The sequence below is a fragment of the Rhodnius prolixus genome, unplaced genomic scaffold, assembly GCF_049639745.1.
Source record: "Rhodnius prolixus isolate KJV_2025 unplaced genomic scaffold, Rpr scaffold_1, whole genome shotgun sequence".
NCBI classification, from domain to species: Eukaryota; Metazoa; Arthropoda; class Insecta; order Hemiptera; family Reduviidae; genus Rhodnius; species Rhodnius prolixus.
The window spans coordinates 44,178,245-44,202,419 of NW_027411581.1; the positions used below are offsets into that span (position 1 = coordinate 44,178,245).

The 24,175-nt window shown below is 34.1% G+C and overlaps 1 protein-coding gene, 1 long non-coding RNA gene and 1 pseudogene across 2 annotated transcripts in view; 2 read left to right on the forward strand and 1 right to left on the reverse strand.

The window, feature by feature from the left end:
* LOC141460250 (uncharacterized) overlaps nucleotides 1-17,928 on the forward strand; it is a 47,656-nt gene extending 29,728 nt beyond the window's left edge. Inside the window, exons 2-8 of the long non-coding RNA XR_012461822.1 lie at nucleotides 641-826; nucleotides 5,913-6,205; nucleotides 6,289-6,498; nucleotides 14,343-14,500; nucleotides 14,603-14,781; nucleotides 14,864-15,020; nucleotides 17,792-17,928. This is a non-coding gene — a long non-coding RNA (uncharacterized lncRNA). The remainder of the gene's footprint in view (nucleotides 1-640; nucleotides 827-5,912; nucleotides 6,206-6,288; nucleotides 6,499-14,342; nucleotides 14,501-14,602; nucleotides 14,782-14,863; nucleotides 15,021-17,791) is intronic.
* LOC141446420 (U4 spliceosomal RNA) lies at nucleotides 12,186-12,261 on the forward strand (annotated as a pseudogene).
* Nucleotides 17,929-17,946: 18 nt separating the features above from the next.
* On the reverse strand, nucleotides 17,947-19,030 carry LOC141460246 (uncharacterized). Its single transcript, XM_074140072.1, has 3 exons — nucleotides 18,676-19,030; nucleotides 18,297-18,371; nucleotides 17,947-18,173 (listed from the first exon to the last, which is right to left on the reverse strand). Exons 1-3 carry the CDS (start codon nucleotides 18,818-18,820, stop codon nucleotides 18,139-18,141), a joined length of 255 nt encoding a protein of 84 aa, XP_073996173.1. The 5' UTR covers nucleotides 18,821-19,030; the 3' UTR covers nucleotides 17,947-18,138.
* Nucleotides 19,031-24,175: the final 5,145 nt, after the last annotated feature.

Below are 24,175 nucleotides of genomic sequence, written 5' to 3' on the forward strand. Positions count from 1 at the left end.
GTAAAGCGCAGAGAAAGTGAGGCAGCCAGAATTATAACAGCCCTAATGGAAGTACGATTGAATTTTGTTGTAGCCCTTAAACATTGTCTATAAACTAGTTCGAGCTTAAAACCTTCCCAAATTGATATATGTCCCTATTACAGGTTCTAAGGCATTATATTTCTTCTCCATTTTCTAATTTTTCTAGATGTTTCCGTCATTAGATGAGGACCCTAGGATGACATATTGTTCTGATAATGGTGAATGTGTTTAAGTCACGAATACACCCACTAACCTTAATACCATTATAGTACTTTACTCAAACTCATCTAAAAATAACATCGGAGTCCATCATTCTTTACTTTTCACATGCTTTTACCCTTTCGTGAACAAAGTTACATTAATAAATATAGATGATCTTCATTGATTTGTCCACGTACTTGGAGATTGGTAGAATTAATAACTCACAAAGAACGTTACTACTTCACATATTGTCTCAGAATCCAAATTGGGAATGGTTTGAGACGCGAAAAGAAGGTTAAAGTACTATTTGTGATCAAAGTTTTTGTATTTTCTTTTACACGAAACTTGGTTCAATCATTTTTCATTTTTTAAAAATCTTCATTGTTCAATGATTTTGTTTTTTTCTTTGACATTTCAGTGGCACCCAGGCATTGTTCTCTAGTGACATACAACATCGAACATTGAGCTATAAGGAGCTCCTAGGAAGAGAAAATATAAGATGAGCCAGCAGCTGGATTCCAACCCGGGATCTCCACGTGGGAATCCAATACGCTAACTGCTTAGCTACGAAACTTTACCATTATCTATTCCAAAAATAGTAAAGGTAACCAGCTAAGCAACTTTCTCTAAAACCAATAAATTTAATGTGAAACTCACTTGACTTTTCCTCACTTCAGTTAATATAATTAAATTTTCCGGGGACTTCAAATTTTTATTATTCAATGGTGGACATCAATATTATACATGTTCTATCTACGTAAAGGTATCATTAAAAATAAATAAAAACCGCCAGTAACTACAAAACACTATTCAAAAAATAAAACATCTGGTCAGTCAACTTTTTTCAAATTTGAATTTTGAATTAATAATTGAATTCTTATTAATATTTTTGAGTGTTAATTTCACACTTAACATTGATGTGACACTATAGAGGACAGCATATCCTGCCCCTCGCCCAGAAGTGTTCTTCCAGAAGGATGTTTCAAATGAACGTTGGGGAACTCTCATCTTCATTAGGTAGAAGTATTTTTTTTTTTTTTTGTAAGTAGGACCCGTTTTTGAGAACAATATTTAAAAGAACTGGAAAATCGATTTAGCTGGTATTTTTTTTCCAAAAAATATCCGGTTCCGATAAGCGGATTATAAATGTTAATTTTCTTTAATTTTCCGTTTTTAAATTCTCCTGACCACACACTCTCCACCCACAGACCAAATTGTAGAAACCAATTTTTTGAGCTCACAGATCTTCAGAACAGATATTTCTGTAGAAACTCTATTCCAATATTTGACGCCATCTCAAGACTTCCTGTAACCCAGTATAGTGGGATAAAATAAAAATCTGTGAACGCTTGGCTTCTATTTCTATACTTTTATTCTTTAGAGTAGAATTGGAAAAAAGTTATTCCTCATTTTCTGGGATCCCATTATTAGCCTTCAATTGGGTTTATTGTAATACAACTCATTCTCAAAAAGAAAAAACTCAGCAAAACAGTAAAAATAATCTGGAATTGAGATTAGAAATATTAATGATTCTGTGGCTATTAAACAATGGGATCAATGTGTGATAAATCAAAATGTTATAAATAGCTCGTTCATATAAAGTACGATATCAGTTAAAACGTAAAGAGAATACCCCTTTAATTTATACAATTTTTTTTTACCAATAAAAAGCTCTCTGCGTAAAAATTCTACGACATCTTGGCTCTCCCACTGTGGATCTGCAGCTGCTACAAAAGTAAGAAGATTACCCACTCAATAATTTATTGTTAAACTGTAATATTTTTCTTGATTGTGATCAAGAAAACCTAAGGATGTGTCCTTAGTGTTTAATATGTGTACAAAATCCTAAATCTATTAGGGGAGCAAATTTTCAACTGAGAAAATTGTTTTATCAAAATTATGCTCCAACAAGGATAAATCTAATGAAAAACATTTTTCTCTTCTTTTTTGTTTAATACCTTATCATGGAATTAATTATAAGTGAGCCGTTCAGATGAAGGCAAACAAGAAGGTGCAATATTAGCCATTCTCCTGAAGCGGCAAACAATAGAGGAAAGAAGGCTGAGGTTGACAACAATGAGGTTAATACCACACTATTAGACCAAGTTCCCAATACTCTGGTATCGTAATAACTGAAATCCATTGTTAGTAGCCTCCTCCTACACTATTGAAATTTCTCGCTTGAAAAAAGAAATGTTTAGATATTTAGGGTTTTGTATTTAGTGGTTTATTAGTTTGGAGTCTTAATATGCGGTGGATATTAAAATATCTTTTAAAAAGCAAAGCACAGTTTGGAAGCAACAGAGCAAGTGAAGCCATGTTGACAGTTAATTAAAATGTGAGTCACAATCGATAATCATAATATTCTAAATCAACAGTCTACTGTTTGATTTTTATTTACTTCAGCTAGGTAATTTTCATTAATAGTTCACTATCTTCAACGTTCAATGTCCACAGCTCAGTGTGATTACCACATTGCATGTCTATACCAATGTCACAGTGACAGAACCAACTCTGTTGGACGATTGGTATCCGTTACTGAATCGTTTCAATCACTCTGTTCGAATAGTTACAGTTTGCTGCTTATATCAGCTGCAACTTAACAACATTCACATATCCAACAATTTGGGCCTAAAAATAACTAGTTAATGCGCTTCAATTTATTTAAAGAACGGAGTATTTAAAAAAAGCTCCGTTTAATTAAAAAAAAAAGTCAATTAGAACCTAATTACCTTAAGAAGAAGTAGCATTAATATTTATTTTTTTAAATGAGTTAAATATTGCTACTTTACTGTACTTTATTGATTAAAGTAGAATATTGTTCATCGTTTTTGGTGCTGGATTCATTAATCCAGAAAGAAGAAAGACAATTGCTATTCACACATAATTTTTTCTTATTTTAGGCCAAGTTTTTGACCTAGTACAGACTTGTTGACAATTATAACATTGTTTACATTTTCAACATCATAAGTCGATGTGTTTTCTGCCCTGACTATTTAGGTACTAAACCTAACAATTGACGAGAAGCGTAAGCCCTGAAGATGACGTAGTTCCTCAGTCATAAGGTTGCCCAAATAATAATAAAAAAATTATTACTGAAATTGGCAATAATATTTCTTCTTACTGATTAAACTTTATGGTTTTTAGCGACATCTATTCAAAATAGTTTAAACTAAAAATTTATTACAAGTACGTGAATTGTGGTAAGAAGAAATTAATAACAAGGTATTTAACATCAGGCATCTAATTGTTTTTACGATTGGTGTTGGGTTTTTTACAAAATTCGTCCATCTTGATCTCAGTTGCAGTTTACATCACGTTATCTAATGGAATCATAATAAAAATTGTATTCCAGTATTTCAATTAATAATATTGTTAGGAATATTTATAAAACCACTTCCTCTCAAAAGCAGATAACCTTTATCCTAGAAAGAAAGAAAAGCGTACGAATTGAAAGTCTACAAGATAGTTTAGAACTATGAAAAGTTTGTAATCCATTGAAAACATTAATACTGAGAATATTTTATACCTAGGAGTTTGTGAATTCCCGAAATGCTGTAATAATGTAAAGGATGGCACACTAGGAATCCACACTGACCCTCGTCGGCTGAATCCATTATTCAAAAGGGGATGTTAAAAACCATTGTTCGATACCTGAAGCTCCAACCAAACCTGTTGGCAAAGATTCCGCGTTGGATGCACAGACTGCTAGAAAATCTACCATGCCAGCACAAGCGGAAAACAGTTCTAGAAGGTACGGACATTAAAAGCGCTAATGATCTTCAATGTCGATGTGTCAAAAAAAAAAAAAAAAAAAAAAAAATAGGAGCTATAAGGAGTCATTACGGGACACCCTAATGGAATCCAGCTTACGAACAGTGAATTTATTTGAAAACCAATAAGAAGTGTTAATAAAACTTGTTAGCACACTCGTACAGATAAAGATGGCAAGTGAGTTGCTGCACTCACTAGTGTCAAAAAAAAAAGTGCAGCATGTGTTTGACTTTGTGCTATTTAGTAACTCAACTCGTAACATGTGCGCCGCTCCATATCAACACGGACAGATGTCCTTACTAATGACAACTATTTGAAATTTGATCTAAAACCCTTGCCAACATTGCCAACCATCACAATACCCGTCTAGCGGACCGAAAAGAACCTCTCTGATTGTCTATCTCCCTTCCGTCTACTACAATCAACTCTTTCCTTGATTTTCTGGTCCATCGAGTCGCTAAGTGATTAATTTTCTAACCCCTATCTATTCAAAAGTTACCACAACTATTTTAGAGAATTTCATTTCCTACTATATTATTCTAATACTACAATATCTATTTGGGAAAAAATATAAATGTGCGGAATGATTGCTTCCAGGAAAGTAATTTTATATTTTGAACAATTTATTAGCCGCCTTCCTGTATTTATTGAACAGTGTCCAATACATCAATAATATATGAGATTCCTTCCGTAAGGGAGAAAAATAAACTTTATCATGACATCAAGAAGATGAAGAAGAAGAAGACATCAACCACCGACTCTCATTAGCCACGATTATTTATCACTCTCCCCTCCACGATTTGATATGTGGAGAAATACTCGTACGTTATAGTTTCAATCACATCCTTGTTTTAAGTATCAGTCAATTTTAGGACATGGATGGCAAGGAATAGAGACGATTGTTCGCTAGGTGATTTCAGGACTAGGGAGGACATCGTGCCAAAAAGAGTTTGGCACATTGGTGGTTCCTTCTTTATGCTTCTTCTAAACTCCATTGATCGTAAACCTCTTGTAATTTTTGCTCACCTGCCTTTGTTCAATAATTTAATTTCTAATTAATTAAATTTGTGTAATTTATAATGTATACACAAGTAGATTTTATACTATAAGACAGGGGTGGCGAAGAAGTCGATCGCGAGGCCAGTTTTGGTCGATTGTCGATCGCTCGCAATGTCTGGGGTGGAATTCCGTGTACCACGGACTTTGAAGCGATTGTAGAAGACAAAACTTTCTAGCAATAGTTCTGCATTCTGGGAATTCTTTCATGATAAATTTTCCTGGCCCCTCCAAAAAAAACGCGAAAGTGAAATATTGAAATCAAATTATCAGCCATACTGTGCATGTTTATAACAACTTTTTCATTTTTACGAACAAATAGTACAACAGCTTATACATTGCAGTTTATAACAAAATTAAATTGCATTTGAAGTTAGTAAAAATCTATCTTGAAAAAGTGTCGGAAAATCGAATCTTTTAGGTACCGCATCAAAAAGTTGGGCCTGGAAATTTATTTTTCTTCATGAGCCTATATCTCGAAAACTCAATAAGTGATTTAAAAAAATAATATATTTTACTTATCTACCCTTACCTCGTTGAAATGCACCTTATACTGAAACACAGTCTATAAACATAGTATGCATTTCACACCCCTTCTTCCCCCTTAGACTACGCCTAGAATACAAGTCGATCGCGACATACTTTTAAGATAAAAAGTAGATCTTACGATATACACAGAAATGTTGGCCACCCTTGCTATAAGGTATAAATATATGTTTAACAAATTCTTGTGTCTAAAAAATTTAGCATCTTTGTGTTTCTACCATTTGTTTGCCCAAAAAAACCTCCTCAATTCCAGCCTACCTAATTGTTTCTAGGACTTCCTGCATTATATAATTCTGGCCTTCCTTTCTTTCCAGATGGTATGCATTCCATAATACTCGTTGGCAATCCGTCTATTGGCATCTACCTTGTATGCCCAAGAAAATCAGGTTGCTGACAGATAATTTACAACTTTGTTGAGAACGGTGTGATGTTTAGAAAAAGATTGAACCCAATATTTTTCAGTAGAACTGTACACAGTTGAAGGCTAAAGAGTGCACTGGATAACCTGAAAGATTTCTTATATAAACCAATAAAAAGATGAAGACAGAATACGTTTTTTTATAACCAACCATTTTAAAAAGTCAGTCGGAAAAAACGTAAGAGAGAGGTAATATTTAACTAATGTGAATACCAATTGCATTTACCAAACAACTTCATTACAAACCCGTATTTATTTATTTTAATTTCCAGAGTAAGGCGCCAATTGAAGGAAGACTATTTTTGCTAAAAGCGCTGAAAAATAGAGTAACTTTAAAAAGTATTATTGTTAAGTTTATTGGAAATAAGCCAAATGGGAAAATTTCTAAAGAACTGATATCGCACCGAAAAGATGACATAGTCAGCCGTTTCTCCTCCGAAAGCGCAGCCGGTTTTGACCATTGAGCACCAACCAAGTAACTGGTAATTAAATAAGGTTTTATATTCTGACAACAAATATTCTGAGATGGAAATCTCTGAAATATTTATCTAGCTTCTAAAGAACAGAACTTATAAAACGTGTGAAACTTCTGTACCACCATTTAAATACCAAATTCTGTTTTATAGTGCTGGACTTAATTATCGCACTATATATTGGAACGTTGGCCCGAAGAAATGCTTAAAATGCTAAAAACTCAAAGTAATTTTCATTTCTTTAGTTTTACATGATGGTGGCGGCGCAGATTTTATAATAAATTTATCGCAGCTGGGTCCTTCGCGAAGCGCCTTTATAATTAAAGATAATAGTCGTGTGTAAATGTCAGACAGGGTTACTTGTTGTTGCGCCGGCAAGTCCTTAATAGATAGATAGGTTTTAATTGGGCAATTAAGAAAAGAGAAGCGGTAAGCTGTATTAGCTATGGTTTGTAATACGCATGCGTTCCAATGTAAGTGAGATAGAAAGCTGGTCTCAGGTGTAGCCAGCAGCTTGGTCCTACATTGTCGAAGGGGTAATGCACTTCCTAATGAACAATAATCCAATCGTGTAGCTATAATCATTGTAAAATGTGGATCGCAACCGTTATTATATAGTAACTGTGCCCACCTGATGACCGAATTTATGCTGGCTCATTTTTCTACGCATCGTCACCCGTCAATAACCTTCGCTAATATAAAGTGCATAACATATAAAAACCTTTTCATGGGTTAAAAAAAAAAAACTCTCCCTTTGTTAACTTTTGAATAGATGAAGTCTTTTAGCATCCAAGCTTTTATAATGTGTAGCACAGATTACTTGTTATCAGTTTTACAAACAACCAGTGTTTACAGAAAATAATCAAGATTAATATAAAAAATGATTGCAAATAAAGAAGGTAGACCGATATCGAAGCACCACGAAAAGGGAAAAATCCTGGAATGGAATGCAAATTGCTCTTTTTTTTATGTAAGGCTTTTAATTGGCCCAGTATTTCACGAAATCGCATGTAAAAAGCATTAACTTCAGTAATCAGTGAAATAGCGAAAACAGTAAAGTGGGATTGACGAACAGAAAAATGTAAAAAGCAACTTAGTAATCAAATTTTAAACTTATATCAATTTGCTCATAGAAAGTGGCCACGTTCGTGACTAGGCAAGTACGTGGTATCAGGCGGAAAGTACAAAACAAAGGTAAGTAAAGTGTTGCCTATTTGTTCAGGCGAGCTTTACGTCCAACTACCAAATTTAGGTGTCGTGAACGGAGGCAACTAACTACAAACGTACTTTACTGTCAATATCTTCTATTCACCTTTAAATAAAATCCAAGGTCTGGACCGGGAATGGAACCTAGTACCACAATAAAGCTTAGCTTTGCGGGCCTCGCCTCTTACTGCTCGGCTACGTACTCGTATTTACGGGATTAAATTTTGATAATTTTGCCTCAGTGAAGTGGATATAAAGTTAAAAACTATAAATGATTGTAGGTCTAAATATTTTGCATTTATTAATTATCTAAGCAACAAAACGGACCTCCCAGTTAACATGTTTAATGTTTTTAGTGGTTGTAAATAATTCGGTGAATGACAGAAATCTCAGTCCGACTGACTCTCGATGTCTAGATGGCGCCGGCGAACCTGTAACTGCCTCTCAGAGCTAACTCTTTCGTTTGTTGTTTACTAATAATACCTTAAGCGGCGTTTCTCGCCGGGAGGCGACTGTCATGGAGGCTGTGGGGGCGAACTTCTAATTACATATAAACTCTTAAGCGAGACAATTTTATAAATAAATACATAAGATCAAAAGAACTTAATACGTTGTATTGCACACTAAAAGTAAGAACTCATTTCCCAAGCTGAAGAATAAAATAAAATAAATAAATTAAGTAATCAAAGTTTTGTATTGCAATCCACGTTTTTCTCAAAATTCTCCATAGTTAATTGATAACAATTGCAGAAGCGAATGGTTAGTACCTTCGCTGCCTTCAAGGATAAAACATTTTATGTTAAAATGAGTAAAATGATTTTCGACGTTACTTTGAAATAATCGAAAATCTTCCAATAGAGATTTATCTTTGAGAGCCACAGTATACAGGGTGACCAGAGTTATATGCTCCACCCACTTTTTTTTTAAACGGCGGGAAATTTCGACAAAATAAAAAACACGTATTTAAGCACTTTTAGTCTATTTTATTTTCAGTGATTGACCCATTTTTTTAAACCCCTGTATCTCGAGATACAGCATCCAACTTTTGTTTTTCTAAAAACAACAAAAAAAAGATTTTTGAAATCGGTTAGGTTTTTCAAAAGTTATGGGTATTTAAAATATGAAAAACAAATTTCAGTTTACTGTCAAAATTACGTTATTTTTTTTAAAGAATCTATTGAAACTGGGCACAACCAACGGATAGGCAAGCCAAAACTCTGGACTCCCACACTTTCCTTGTAGCAGCACTTATGATGGTGAAGTCAAGATCTAGGCAGGCTAGGAGTTATTCGACGTTCAGGTTGTTTTTTCTACAAACGTTTGGTTGGAGTTATAGGAAATCAACTAATCGGCCTATACTTCTACAGAGAGAACTTAACTGGTGTAAGGATCCAACTTTTTTTTCAGAGACATTTTGCCAGTTCCGCTTGAAGATGTTCATCTACAACGTCGGCTAGATATGTATTTTCAACAAGATGGTTTCCCGGCGAGAGTGGTTCGAGGTTACCTGGACAGAAATTTCCATTAAAAGTGCGTAAAGGACTCATTGTCCCATCCAATGGCCACCTCGATCTCTGGACTTAACACCAATGGACTTTAGGGGATACCTAAAAAAATAAAGTGTAAAGTATCCTTAATCCCGTGGCTTCAGTCGATGATCTGAAACGTCAAATAACTCTAGCCTGTCTAGATCTTGACTTCGCCACCATAAGTGCTGCTACAAGCAGAACATGGGAGTCCAGAGTTTTGGCTTGCCTATCCGTTGGTTGTGCCCAGTTTGAACAGATTCTTTAAAAAAAAATATCGTAATTTTAACAGTAAACTGAAATTTGTTTTTCATATTTTAAATTACCATAACTTTTGAAAAACCTAACCGATTTCAAAAAAAAATTTTTGTTGTTTTTAGGAGCTCAAATACTACAAAAATATGCAACAAAAAATATAACGTTCCATTTGAAAAAACAAAGTTGGATGCTGTATCTCGAGATACAGGGGTTTAAAAAATGGGTCAATCACTGAAAATAAACTAGACTAAAAATGATTAAATACGTGTTTTTTATTTTTTCGAAATTTCCCGCCGTTAAAAAAAAAAAGTGGGTGGAGCATATAACTTTGGTCACCCTGTATATCTCAAGATAATTCTAAACTTGGTTCTTTTTTAGCAAGCATTATGCCCCTTGCCAACTTATTGAATGCTTTCCAAAATATAAAAGATCAGAAAATTCTTTTCTTAGAGGGGATTCTTAAACAAATTTATTTCAACTAAAAGAAAGAGCGGTGATTGCAAAAATTATTCGTTGTTGGAACAAGTAATATTGAACAATTATTAAATTATCCGTTTAAACAGTTTTAATTTATTTTTTTTTCTCAAAAAATAATGCACCAAATAATTCCAAATTTAACTCAATGATTCAATCCGCTACAAAAATTAAGCAGACGAATTTTCAAAATTTTTACATGCACTTATACGTAATTAAATTTTATTTATGGTTTGTTTGTATTTTGTGTGCATCGGATGATTGAATACTGTAATTTTTTAGGCTAGACTCCAGCTTATATAAAAATTGTATTTTTTAAAAAAAGCAAGTAATTTTTTTAAAAATTCTCTGTTTATTAAATGGTGTAAATATGTATCCACCTACTTCTCTTTGACCTCGAGAATTTAGATTCTACTTCTAACCAGTAGTTTACACCTTGATGTTAAGTACAGTATCTAAAGCCTGCGTTCCGTGTAGCTTCAATATCAGAGTTATGCATTAATATTGCACAGAGATAAAGTTTAGAGATGAAATATTCGCTTTGAAAGGAAGATATGCACTTTGTCCCTTTTGTAGTATGCACTTGGGATGCAATTAAATGCAACTGCTTTGTACGCTCTTTGTTATATCTCTGCCTCGCTTTTCTGTTTGTCTATATCATAGTTCGTTACTCATTCCATCATTAACCACACCTTGGTCTAGGCCAGGCGGCCCAAATGTATATAGCAATGTACATGATAGTAACCCTTTGAAACGATCGAATACCTCTTAGCAATGTACTTATTAATTGCCATTCAGAACTATTAATATTATCATCAGTATTGGATATGTTCATAAATTGAAGTGATATTACCTAGAGAGCCATACTCTATGACCAGGATACCTGATTACTAAACCAAATCCCAGTATTCTCCCTTCGACCTTTGATCTTCAGTAGTGCCAGTTATTCCATAATATCCACTACACGGCTAATCTGGTGCTAGTTTCTAGTGCTCATTAACAGAATTCCCTTTACAATAATGTTATAACTCCTGGTTGTTATTCGATGCGCAATATTGAATAATGACTCTATTCCACCATTATGCATTCCAATCTCAAATTAATCTCAGTAGTGAATAATTAAAAAAATATATCAAATAAAAATACCCTGTAAACTATAAAGAACAATAAATTGCGTTCCTTTATTTTTAATGAACTTTCAAGTTTTATTAAATCTGAATAAGTTCTACATAATCCGTGAAGGAAATTTTTTAAATTCTAGTTTAACAAGAAATTAAAGTTTCAGTTGGTTTCGACAATTTATAAATTACAAAATCTAGAGTTATAGTGTTCTGTGAAAGTTCTTGAAGTGAGAAGAAAGTAACAACAATGTTTTCAAAAAGTTGGAAAAGACGACAGTTTGTACAGGCGTACTGCGGCAGTCGCGGGTTCGGGACCAGACTGTCGGTTCTTCTCTTCCTGGTAGCCACTGTAGCTCACCGACTGCTGATGGAAGAATTGGCTGCATGGAAACACAGCGTGCACTCCAATCAATCTGATTATGGCAATAGTGATAAATAGCTCTGATAAAAAGTATAAGAATTTTTGTTGGTTTGTTTAAGTCTCAATTTGTGATTTAACAGTATTACCAACTAGGCTGAACTATTTTATCGATTTACAAGAACCCATTAAGCTTGGTCGTTTAATGCTTCAAGAGATCTGCTCTGCTCTCATTTTAAACTGTGCTTAATAATGTCACTTCCTTGATATTGAAGTGCTCTTTAAAGTTTCTGATCTGGAACATGGTGTCTTTCAACCGCAGATAACTCGCGGTAGTTCCAGTACGAGTATTGGTTTTTAGTTTCACTAATAATTGATTTCGTACTTAATTATTGATATTAAAATTATTGCAACCAATAGTACTTTGATTCAAAATTTAATGGTAATTTTCAATATAACCCATCTTAAGCTGATAGAAGTATGATTGGATTGCAGAACGCGCTAATACCTGACATCATTTGCACCTGGAGCTCTTTTCAGTACACTGTCGTCTCCGGAAAATTTTCTCTCGTTACAGACATTGTCTTCCACCGAAAAATGAACTGCAAGAAATTTCTAGGATGAGCAAATCTAAAGGCCGGTGCTGGATTCGAATCCAGGATCTCCGCCCGGGTATCCAGGTCGCTAACCAACAAATGCCTTCCCTTTCTATATTCTTCTCAATTATAACGTAATAATAATAATAATTGTGTTAACCTTGCGCAGTGGCAATATCGTAACCATTGAAGGCCTCCTGAGGTGCGATTATTGCTAGTTGAAAACTTTTAAGGCGCCACGGTAGCCGAGCGGGTTAAGAGGCGAGACCTGCAAAGCTAATATGTATTGTGGTACTGGGTTCGATTCCCGGTCTTGGCCTTGGATTTTATTTAATGGTTAAATGAGAAATAGTAAAGTACGTTTGCTAGTCGCCTCCGTCCACGACACCTAGCAAACGGTAGTTGGACGTTAAGCCCCGCCTGGAAAAATAGGCGATTACTTTACTTTTCTTTTTTTTTAATAATTGTGTTTATTTAGAAACAAATACAAAAAAACAAAATATTATCAGAGAACCCTAACTAAATATCAAAATAATCAAACATTCCTTTAATTAAGATCGAAACACATTTTGGGCGTGGACTAAGTCCGTCTGCCAAGTTGACTCTAATTTTAGTGTAAATATACTAAATTTACCAATATATAAATAAATATATACTAAAACATTTGCTAAACTTCGGAAATGAACATATTATTTTAGAATAAAAAATAAAAATGATTTATTAAAAATGGCAATTTAATTCCATACTGATACTGTCCAATCAAGTAGAGAATAACTTTACTTTTATTGAGTTTTCTATTCCCCAAGAACCGTACCCTGAACTCCTGAAAATCGGACATTCCCCAATAAAATGTATAATATCTTCAACCTCTCCAAGATTTCAGAGAGAATAATAACGTCTATTTTCAACCCTATTTACACTAAAATTTAAATTTAAACAGTGCACCTCTCAGCTTCATTATTACATTAATAAATTTCAAACTGTTTCTATCATTAAAACTGTCCGGTAGGACAGTTGTATAAGGGTTGATCGTCAAAAACTGCACGAAAAAGCGTAACGTTGAAAAACACCCAACTTTGACAATTTTTTTCTCCTCTTCTATAAAAGATAAAATTCCCAAATTTTCTTTATAATATAGGGCAAATCCTCCTTTATAACTGTAATTTTTTTTTGCAACAACCCAGATCTAATAGATTTTGAGAAAAAAGATGCTGAAAGTGAGCAAAAACGGCTTTTTCAAAACTTGTTCTTGTTGTTGTTGTTACCTTTTTTGTAAACAACGTAGCGCCTAAACGCGTGAACCGATTTTCATGAATGAGGTGTCATTCGAGTCAGAATTTTATGTAGATGTGCATTTTGGGGGTCTCGACGCTGTACATCGAATGGGAGAGGAGTTAGCCCCCTTTATGTAAGGCATCCTCCAAAATTATTATCATTAATTACTCTCTAAATCTTAGCCCGATTTTGATAAAAATTTGGTAGGATGACAGGGTTAGGGTTCCCCTACGTAACATTAAAGCGACGATCTGCTCTTACACTTGTTAAGGGGAAGTATAGCAATCGTTTCAAATTATCGAAACATGAACCGATTTTCATGAATGAAGTGTCATTCGAATCGAATTTTTGTACAGATTAATATATCTGTTCTCTCCTACATCCACCATTAATTCTTTGTAAATGCAATGGATTTTAGCTATTTGCTTTTCGTAACAATCTCTAAATTCTGATTTTATTTTTAACATCAATTCATTATTAGATAATTTTATTTTATTTACTTAATTGTAATTGACCTTGGCTATGCCGTGCTTCTTACACAGATCGAGAAAATCTTTTTACCAAAACAATTAATATATAATTATAATTATATTACTTTATAATTATAAATTTGGCATGACATTCCCTCTAGATCAGAGAAATATTTTTTAAATCTAGAATTTGTTTAATTCAATAGAGCTGGCCTCAAACATTATACATAAAATAATAAGATTTTATTGAAGGAAGCATGATGTTTCAGATTCCCCGAAAACTTTAATACAAACAATTTCTGCAATAATCCTTAATCCAAATTTAACCGTCTGAATGTGAATTAACCCTTTTCTTGCGATTCTCTAAGCTAGATTATAACAAAATACTGGAAAAAGCCAATACCAGAGTGAATTCAGTGGAACTGATGGTCTTCTAACTCAGGGCGGTTGGATTCAAATTTTATAAACATAAATATAATACAGGAATTTGAATCTACAACAACTGTTTAAAGTACAGCTTATGTTAAAAAGCGAAATATCAACTTTGATTTTTCATTTATGAGTTTCAGTGGATTTACATAGTGTATTCACATAGAGACCAATTAGCATCAGAGGTTTGTATTTTTCTCCCTATTCAAGGAATCTAAAATTCAATTTCCAGTAAAAACTCAAAATTATCAAGCAATTTCAACACTTTCTTCTAAAATGGAAGAGGAGAGAAAGTAAAGTAAGTCGTTAATTAGTTAGCCTTTTTTGTTGTGTCAAATTTGTACAAAAATGATTTAAAAAAATCCAAATAATTAAAACTTATCTGTATTATATTATATAGATTAACTTATCTATATTATAACTATATAGACCAGAATGATTCAAATAAAATCAAATCAGGAAGTTCCGTTGAAAAATGAACACCTGTTGGACATTATAATATGAAGAGATGGATATTAGTTGAGTTCCAGTCCGCTAGGCTGCAGCATCTGTAAGACCTCCGTAAAGCAACGGAGATAGGTTCGTTTATTAGTCTTCAGTTTTGCTTTCCGTTAAAATGCTCAAAATTATCATCGTCGTACTGATTCATCTCTTTTGTTAGAGAAATGGAACACTGTTGAAAAAAAACCTATGATTTTATCAGAAATAACAAGAGCAAAAATCATTAAACATTTATTGTCCTTCACTATTGAGGAAAAATTTGAAGACTTTGCTGTGTAAAAAATAGAAAGAGAGTTTCATGAAATACATGTTTTGAGGTCAGTATGATTGTTCTCTGTTTTTGGACTGTGAACGAAATGAAGCAAAAACAAAATTACAATACCTCGATTATTACCTAAATTTCTTTAAGCTGAGGTTTTGTCAAAATCACTAATCTGGAATTGCGTTTAGATGGAATAATTCTTTTTTCTATTTTCATTATTTTTATCGACATTGTTTGGCTTCAACGATTTTATTTAAAAATCATTAAACGTTTCTATTAGCCACAACTTACGTCTTTCGTTTCGGATTTTAGTTGATCAAGTTGTAGCTTCGTAGTTCAATTGCTTTCTTACATTTGTATGGTATACACCCACATGCTCCATATTCAGATTAATCGTAGAAAAAATATTTTATAATATTGAATATCAAAACTTCATTAAAAAAAAATTGTGAATCTCACAGGACCCCTTCCCTTGTTAATGTTGACATCAATATTATACAAGGAATCATTTATTAAAAAAGTAAAAAATGATAAAGTAAACTGACACTTCTGGTTAGACTCATTTCCGGCAAATTTGGAATTATTCTTGAACATTTAATCCTATTAATAGGTTAATTGAATAGGTGATAAGTCCTAGCTATATGGTAGAGGGCATATCCAGAGGTGATAAGTCCTAGCTATATGGTAGAGGGCATATCCAGAGGTGATAAGTCCTAGCTATATGGTAGAGGGCATATCCAGAGGTGATAAGTCCTAGCTATATGGTAGAGGGCATATCCAGAGGTGATAAGTCCTAGCTATATGGTAGAGGGCATATCCAGAGGTGATAAGTCCTAGCTATATGGTAGAGGGCATATCCAGAGGTGATAAGTCCTAGCTATATGGTAGAGGGCTATCCAGAGGTGATAAGTCCTAGCTATATGGTAGAGGGCTATCCAGAGGTGATAAGTCCTAGCTATATGGTAGAGGGCATATCCAGAGGTGATAAGTCCTAGCTATATGGTAGAGGGCTATCCAGAGGTGATAAGTCCTAGCTATATGGTAGAGGGCATATCCAGAGGTGATAAGTCCTAGCTATATGGTAGAGGGCATATCCAGAGGTGATAAGTCCTAGCTATATGGTAGAGGGCATATCCAGAGGTGATAAGTCCTAGCTATATGGTAGAGGGCTATCCAGAGGTGATAAGTCCTAGCTATATGGTAGAGGGCATATCCAGAGGTGATAAGTCCTAGCTATATGGTAGAGGGCTATCCAGAGGTGATAAGTCCTAGCTATATGGTAGAGGGCATATCCAGAGGTGATAAGTCCTAGCTATATGGTAGAGGGCTATCCAGAGGTGATAAGTCCTAGCTATATGGTAGAGGGCATATCCAGAGGTGATAAGTCCTAGCTATATGGTAGAGGGCATATCCAGAGGTGATAAGTCCTAGCTATATGGTAGAGGGCATATCCAGAGGTGATAAGTCCTAGCTATATGGTAGAGGGCATATCCAGAGGTGATAAGCCCTAGCTATATGGTAGAGGGCATATCCAGAGGTGATAAGTCCTAGCTATATGGTAGAGGGCATATCCAGAGGTGATAAGTCCTAGCTATATGGTAGAGGGCATATCCAGAGGTGATAAGTCCTAGCTATATGGTAGAGGGCATATCCAGAGGTGATAAGTCCTAGCTATATGGTAGAGGGCATATCCAGAGGTGATAAGTCCTAGCTATATGGTAGAGGGCTATCCAGAGGTGATAAGTCCTAGCTATATGGTAGAGGGCATATCCAGAAAAGGCTTCAATCAAGTTTTTCTATTTAAATAAAAATAATAAAATTCAAATAGGATAATAACTCTAAGCGTGGAAATATTAACAAAATTTTTGCTTGCTTTAAAAACTAAATTTGGATCACGATGAACAATAAGTCGACATTAAATTTTTAAGGCGCCACGGTAGCCAAGCGGCTAGAGACGAGACCTGCGAAGCTAATATGTATTGTGGTACTGGGTTAGATTCCCGGTCTTAGGCCTTGGATTTTATTTAATGGTTAATAAAAGAATTTTACAGTAAAGTATGTTTGCGAATCGCCTCCGTCCACGACACCTAATTGGTAGATGGACGTTAAGTCCCGCCTGAAAAAAATAGGCGATTACTTTAGGGATTTCTGAGAAAGTTTGCCTCTGAACTTCACGCTGTCTGAGAGTAATTTTTTCCTTTACACTCCTTTTCCATATTTTTTTCATCTATTGAAAAGAATCTTTAAATCTTCAAAAAAACGATTCGGAAATGATGACTTCAAAAGATCATAACAAGATGCCCAGAAAATATAACAAAAATTTCTGGTAGTTTTCATTAAATAAGTAATGGTCAAACCTTGACTTAATGGAAGATGTTCTATTAATTATTGTAATATTTAGGCCAGAGCCCGGGATAATTACCTACTTCTTTAAAATAAATAAATAAACAAAATAAGTAGGGTAAAGACAGTAAAAAACTGAATTTTTGGCAAATTGCTTTTTTTAAAAAGTTATTTATTACAACTTCTTTAATTTTTTTTTTTTGTACAATAAATAGTATAAATAGAACACATTGTTTCAATGAAAGACAAGTGGTATTACAATCTACAAACTACTAATAATTATATAAAAAATCACACATTTCATTTCATTTTGTAATTAAAAAAAAAATATTCGTCATTTTTTGACACATTTTTTAAAACAATTCCCATTGTTCTTTCTTTTAAAATACAGTAAATAAATAAATATATAAAATATTATACATTTATATATATTTCATATATCGTAGTTATACAATATTTTAATATAATTCTTCACATTAATAGTTTACAGATAAATTGACATAGATTGTTTACAACGGTGAACATAGACAGTGGCACATTCTGGCGGTACAGTAAGCACACAAACTTTTTTCCTTTAAGTTATTGTTATACTAAAATATTATTTTAATAATATAATCATCACATATTAGCTTTGATGATTGTTCCCCTTACATAACTAATGAGATCATTTTGTGACACTGAAAAATCTAACATTTTTTAACTAAACAAAAATGTAAATTAATTTATTTTTAAAGAAAATAGCAAAAAGGAAAACAAAATACTAGATTTCAAACTAAAAAGGAAAAATAATTTAAAATAAATAAATAAATTAACTTAGTAATTAGCAGTAGCTATCTGACCGGAGGTTGTCGATCCTCCTCCTCTTCTACTCGTTGCAAAAAAATAAAAAAATTATAAATGTTTATATAAATGAAATAATTAAATAGCTAACTTTAAAAACTTTAATAATAAATTATGATTGGATAATATACTAAAAATATTAAAGTACCTGGAACGTCGACGTTATCCTGTAATGGAATAAGATCGGGCATCGTATTTTGATTTTCTTCTGTTTCACGCTCATCTAAAATTTTTTTAAAAATTATTCTACACATATTACTGTACAACGTCGGCGAGAGATGATAGTACTGAAATTATGAAGAATTTAAATTTAAAGTAAAAATAGCTTTATATTAAAAAAAAAAAAAAAAGTATAGTAACTAAAAGAAAATGTAAGGAAATTCTAACAAAGCCATTATTATTATTTCTCTTTATTACGATAAAAGAATATTAAAGTTCTCGTAGTTTGGCGTATTCTCCCGATCAATCAAGAATTTTCAAAGCAAAATGGCTACAAATAAATGCAAAAAACGTTTATAAATACCTACGTTGTTGTATTTGTACTGGTGGTGGGCCCAAGATTATAGTTCTTAACAATGTGTAAATATCGACTATCAACTGGTCAATACGTCTATACAGTTCGGCCGTCTCTTCTTCACTAGGTAGTGCCCATCGAAACAGACGGAAAGGCATCTCGCTGCCGACTGACTCACAACCCTCAGTCGGCTAGTCGGCTTGCACCCCACGCGGAGTGGGGACGAGGGAACGTTGCCCCACCAACATGCCTTCACTCGCCACCCTTCCCAAGGGTGAGTTCTTGCTCCGGAGTATTGGAATATAATACGAATTACTAACCACACATTGCTCATTAAAAAGTACCTTTTAAAATAATCATTATATTTAAGAGTTTCAACGAACAGGAGCAATGCTTAACGCTTCATTCTTCTGCTCACAACGTTTGACATACAGAATATCAAGTTTGCAGTTTGTTATTGATAATATTTTAACAATACTTCATACCAAGAGCTATCTCCCTTTATCCAGACATAGCGAAATGGAACGTTAGGGTACGTTTACAACGGAGCTGTGAGATGGATAACTGATAGAGTAAAATATAATCACTGATTAGTGTGCACAACGGAGTTGTGATACATGCAACATGTCGAGTAGAGAAGAAGAGTTTTTATGTTCAGCAGCAACAAAAAGGTATATTTTAAAGAAAAAACGCTTTAGAAAATACCATGTACATCCCATAAATAAAAAACGAAGTACTTTGGGCGAATTTCACTATTTATATAAGGAACTTAGAAATTATCCGGATCGTTTTTTTGAATATGTGAGGATGGGTCCACCCACATTCGACTATATTTTAGAAAAAATAAGGTCAAAATTAAGAAAACTTTGGAAAAATTGTCATGGAAATCCTATAACCATAGAAGAAAAACTAGTGATTACTCTTAGGTAAGTAATGATTTTATTGAAAAAAAACAACAAATAAATACACATGAAAATAAATGTAAGCACGATTTAAAAAACAAAATATTGTTTAAAAGTAAATAATAAAATAATAACCAAAAATAATGAGTAAAGACAGCACTAAATAATTTTTCGACGTCCATTTTGAAGCTCCGATACTGGAGTTCAGCTAGCAGAAAAATGAAAAATTCAATTCTATCACTATGCTCGTTTATAGCAGCGAGTATGAGTCACTAGTCGAAGCTTCGTTGTGCACGCTCACATAAGAAAGTACTAGGTTATTCTATAAGCGCTGATGCATCACTGCTATCATCTCCGCTATCATCTATGCTCACAGCTCCGTTGTGAACGTACCCTTATAGGCTGGAAACATAGTGGAGCGGCGAGCAAAGCGACGATGATAGCTGCTTCAGATCAAAGAGACCGACGAGCAGCGAGCAAAGAGCCGCATGCACATAGTGACGAGTTTAGTCGTGTTCTCCTTTCGACGAGACATGATGGAGGAATTATTTCTGTACGAAAATTCTTCCTTGAAAATTTGGTATTTACAGCAGCTTAGAAGCAGGAGCTGCAGTTTTCATGATGTAACCAGGTCTAGGACATGAACTTAGAGAATTCCATCACTAGTACCAACAACTTCGGGAGCATCCTGGCAAGTTTCATGCGTATTTTCAAATGTCTATTTCAACATTTAATTACATACTAGCCAGTGTTGAAGGCATGTTAAGAAAAGGGCGAATTTCAATGTTAACCCCATTAATCCCGTCCCATTTCTTATCCAACACAAATCGGTTGTGATGTAGAGGATCCTTTTGGTCCCTCAGAGGTTTCTTTAAAAATACACCAATAAGTGCAGCAATATCCATTTTAACCTTTAAAAATTGAGCGCGATGAGAGCGAAGAAATCAAACATGTCACAACGCATTGCTCTACTCCCTCTTGGTAGCGTTGCTCTATCTTCGCTTTGCTCTCCACTATGCGCGGTCCTATATGTTAACTTGTGTTTGTTTTCGCCGCATTGCTGTTTGCTATCATCGCCGCTTTGCTTGCCGCTCCACTATGTTTCCAGCCTAGCTAATAATATTTGTGACGTACTCATACGGCCTCCCGATACATGTTGCGGGAATACCCAATTTCGAAAACTTGCCCACAGCTCTACCTTCCTTTTATAGTGGTGAGAAAGAATAAATAAATTGAAAATGAGTTTTACGAGCGATAAAATGAGAAAATGTTGCTTTGCTCTCGCCCACTTGCAATTTACCCGAAGATATTATTTTTTTTATTCTGAAGGGTTTACTTTTACTTTTATCATTACTTTATTTACATCATAATTTTGTTTCGTAATTATTTAATGCCAAAATGTAAGTGTGCTCATGTTTAGTGCCCTTGAAATGTTTAAATAAACAATAGAAACGTCGGCAAGGGATAAAAAGAATTTCAATTCTTTGCCGGCAAACTGTTCAAAACCAAAATATAATCTTTGAATCAAAATTTACGTAGCTAAACTCTGACCAAGCCTCGATCTAGAGGACTCGTTGTGATGTTAGAAGAAGAATATAATTTCGTAACTATGGTCACCACTGCTGCGTCCTAATGGATATTCCAGTTACAATTTTTTACCTTTTTCTAATGAAAACATAGATAGATGGACATTGTGGAGAGTTGGTAAATGACAGGCAATGTCCTAACAATGAGTCTGTTTTCCAAAAAGAGATATAAAACAAAAAATAGCAGCCACATTATAGAAGAATGGATTGTAGGGTGGATAGGTGGTTAGGATAAGAAAAGACTCTTCATGACAAATAGACATGGCCGACCAAGTTTCGCATCATCAACGATACCCCAAACCAGTCATCTAGGGAATAAAAAATACTATGTACATTTTTCATGCTGAACTCTATTTACTACAATCTATCTCCATCACATACGGTAAACCTTGATATTTCCATATCAATATACGCTCTTCCTTTTTAATAATATTTCCACAGAAAATAACGAATGGAAATCACCAAAATATACCATTCTTTAGTTTAAATTAATATTTAACCCCTCTAACTGTCATCCAATTGGTTTTTCATGTAGAAGTAAAAAAAGATTATGCACGGAATCATTTGCGGTGGTAATAAAAAATCATTATTGATCATGCACAGAATCATTTACAGTGGTAATAAAAAATAATTATTGATCATGTACTGGTCAATGAGTATCAAATCACAATACTTCCGATTTATTCAAAGAATTATGTAATAATATTTGACTTACTGACCTGACCCTCGGACACCTTTGTAATTAATGTCAATGTGTCCTCTAGATCGAGTCTTGGTTAGAGTTTAGCAACTTATATTTTGATTCAAAGATTATATTTTGGTTTTGAACAGTTGGCCGACAAAGAATAGAAATTCTTGTTAACCTTTGCCAACGTTCCTATTGTTTATTCAAACATTTCAAAGGCTCTAAACATTAGTTAATGTAATTGAATTGTAATTAATTCGTCTCCTCACAAGCCAAACGAACTTTCTGGATCCGCCTCGACGTAGCAAGCATAAAGTACACATCTGAAGCAAGCATTGAAATACCAAAAACAAAAAAAAAACAGAAAGAGGTGCTAAAAGTGCTGTCGCAATTTCAAATCTAAAGGAAATTAGTTAATCGAAACAGCAAATTTAAAGAACTGGGTAACTGATTTTGGTTTGGGAAATGTCCACGGTATTTATTTAACTTGGAAAACTTATGGTTTATGTAATATTTTCAATTTATTTGTTCGAGGAAGTTACTGGAAAACGGAGATACCTTTAAAATTGAATCATACTTCTTTCGTTAGCTAGTAGCATCTTTCTTACAATTTTATTTACTTTATTTTTCATCATTACTGTTTTATGTATTTATCTATTTTTTTGCGATATAAATGATTCCTATAGTAGTAATTTTAGACAAGTAGTAACAGGTCTGCATTGAACTTAGTAATTTGGAGCCTTGATTTCCTAGAGAAAACACTTGTTTAATTACGTTGTCAAGAAATTTTTAAATAGGGTAGAAGGGTATTTAAGAATTAACAAAATTAGTAAATTTCGATAGACGTTTGATACGAAGTTAATTAATTAATTAATCCTTTATTTTTAAAATAAACAAATAATAGTACAAAATTCAAAATTTGGAAATTGCATGGCTTATAGCCGTCTGCAGGAGTTAGCCTTTATATAAAGAAAGAAAAAATATTACATAAATACATTAAAATAAGAAATACAAAAAAATAAGAACATGATACAAAAAAAAAGAAATAAAAATAAAATAAGGGTTGAAGTAATTACAATGGGGAGGAAAACAAATTCTAAAGCTAAAGAAAAAAAGAAAATAAAATAAAACAAACTTCTTGAGAGTTAAAAATAATAATAATAAAAGATATTTAAATTGTACATCCTTCATTTATAATTTTGTGTCTTACAATCCAGGCTCTCTTAGCAAAAGTGATCAGTGGAAGATAATCCAGGGTGGACAGCAAATCCACAATATAATGACCAGAAAGACTAGAACTCCCCATGATCTGGAGTCGGAGTTCGCCTAGAGTAGGACATATAGCCAGGAAATGATACAGATCCTCCTGTACCCCCAAGGAGCACAGAGGGCATATGCTATCATCACCTTGCCTCCCCAACCATGGGACACTATTCAGCCTGAGTAGCTCGGCTCGAATTTTAAAGAGCCAGCTAAGGTCTCTAAAATTTAATTGCGCGTTGGCTATATGTCCAAAAAGCAAACTGCTATCATCTATGTCCTCCATTAGTGTCCTGTAAAGGAGGAAACGCTCCGTCCTTCTGGCCCTTCTCACAGACTCCTCCAGAAAAGCACCCCGCACTATATCCGCCAACGCAGTCAATTGCGGTTGCCACACATTGATGACGTCCAAGGATAAGTCGAATGCCAACGAATGTTTCTGCGCCAGGACATTCCAACGACGGAAAAATGCCGCACCCCTTCCAATAATTTCGAGCGCCAGAATACGTGAAAGACGGGAAGCTGGAAGCATAAGGATTTTACGGATGTATTTAAAGTGGAGGTGTAAGGTGAATACAAAAATAGGATCGACCGAGGTTTCCAAGTGGAGGATGTAATTAGGGGTAGAAGTTGGGAGCGCAAAGAGCTTTTTAATATAGTAGCGCTGGAACTTTTCTAATACTTCAAATTCTTCACAACCCCAGATCTGACAACCGTAGCAGACTATCGCACGGGCAAGTGCATTAAAAAAATTAAGCTTTGCGTAGAACGGGACATCATTTTGAGCTATGAAGCTGGACCAAACTCTATTAATGCCTGCCTTAGCTGAGGAAATTCTATCAACTAAATGTGGTGTGAAAGACAGACGCGAGGTTAACAGAATCCCTAGATATTTGTAAGAATTTACATTCTCCAGCCGCTTGTTCTTATAAAACCAACGCTCGTTGGCCGCTGGTCGACCTCCTTTCTTAAAAACTAAGACCTTAGACTTGCTGAAATTGAGAGAAAGGTTCCAACGATTGCAATACCTCTCCAGAAGATTAATATTCCTCTGCAGTAGAACAGGATTATCGGCCAGCA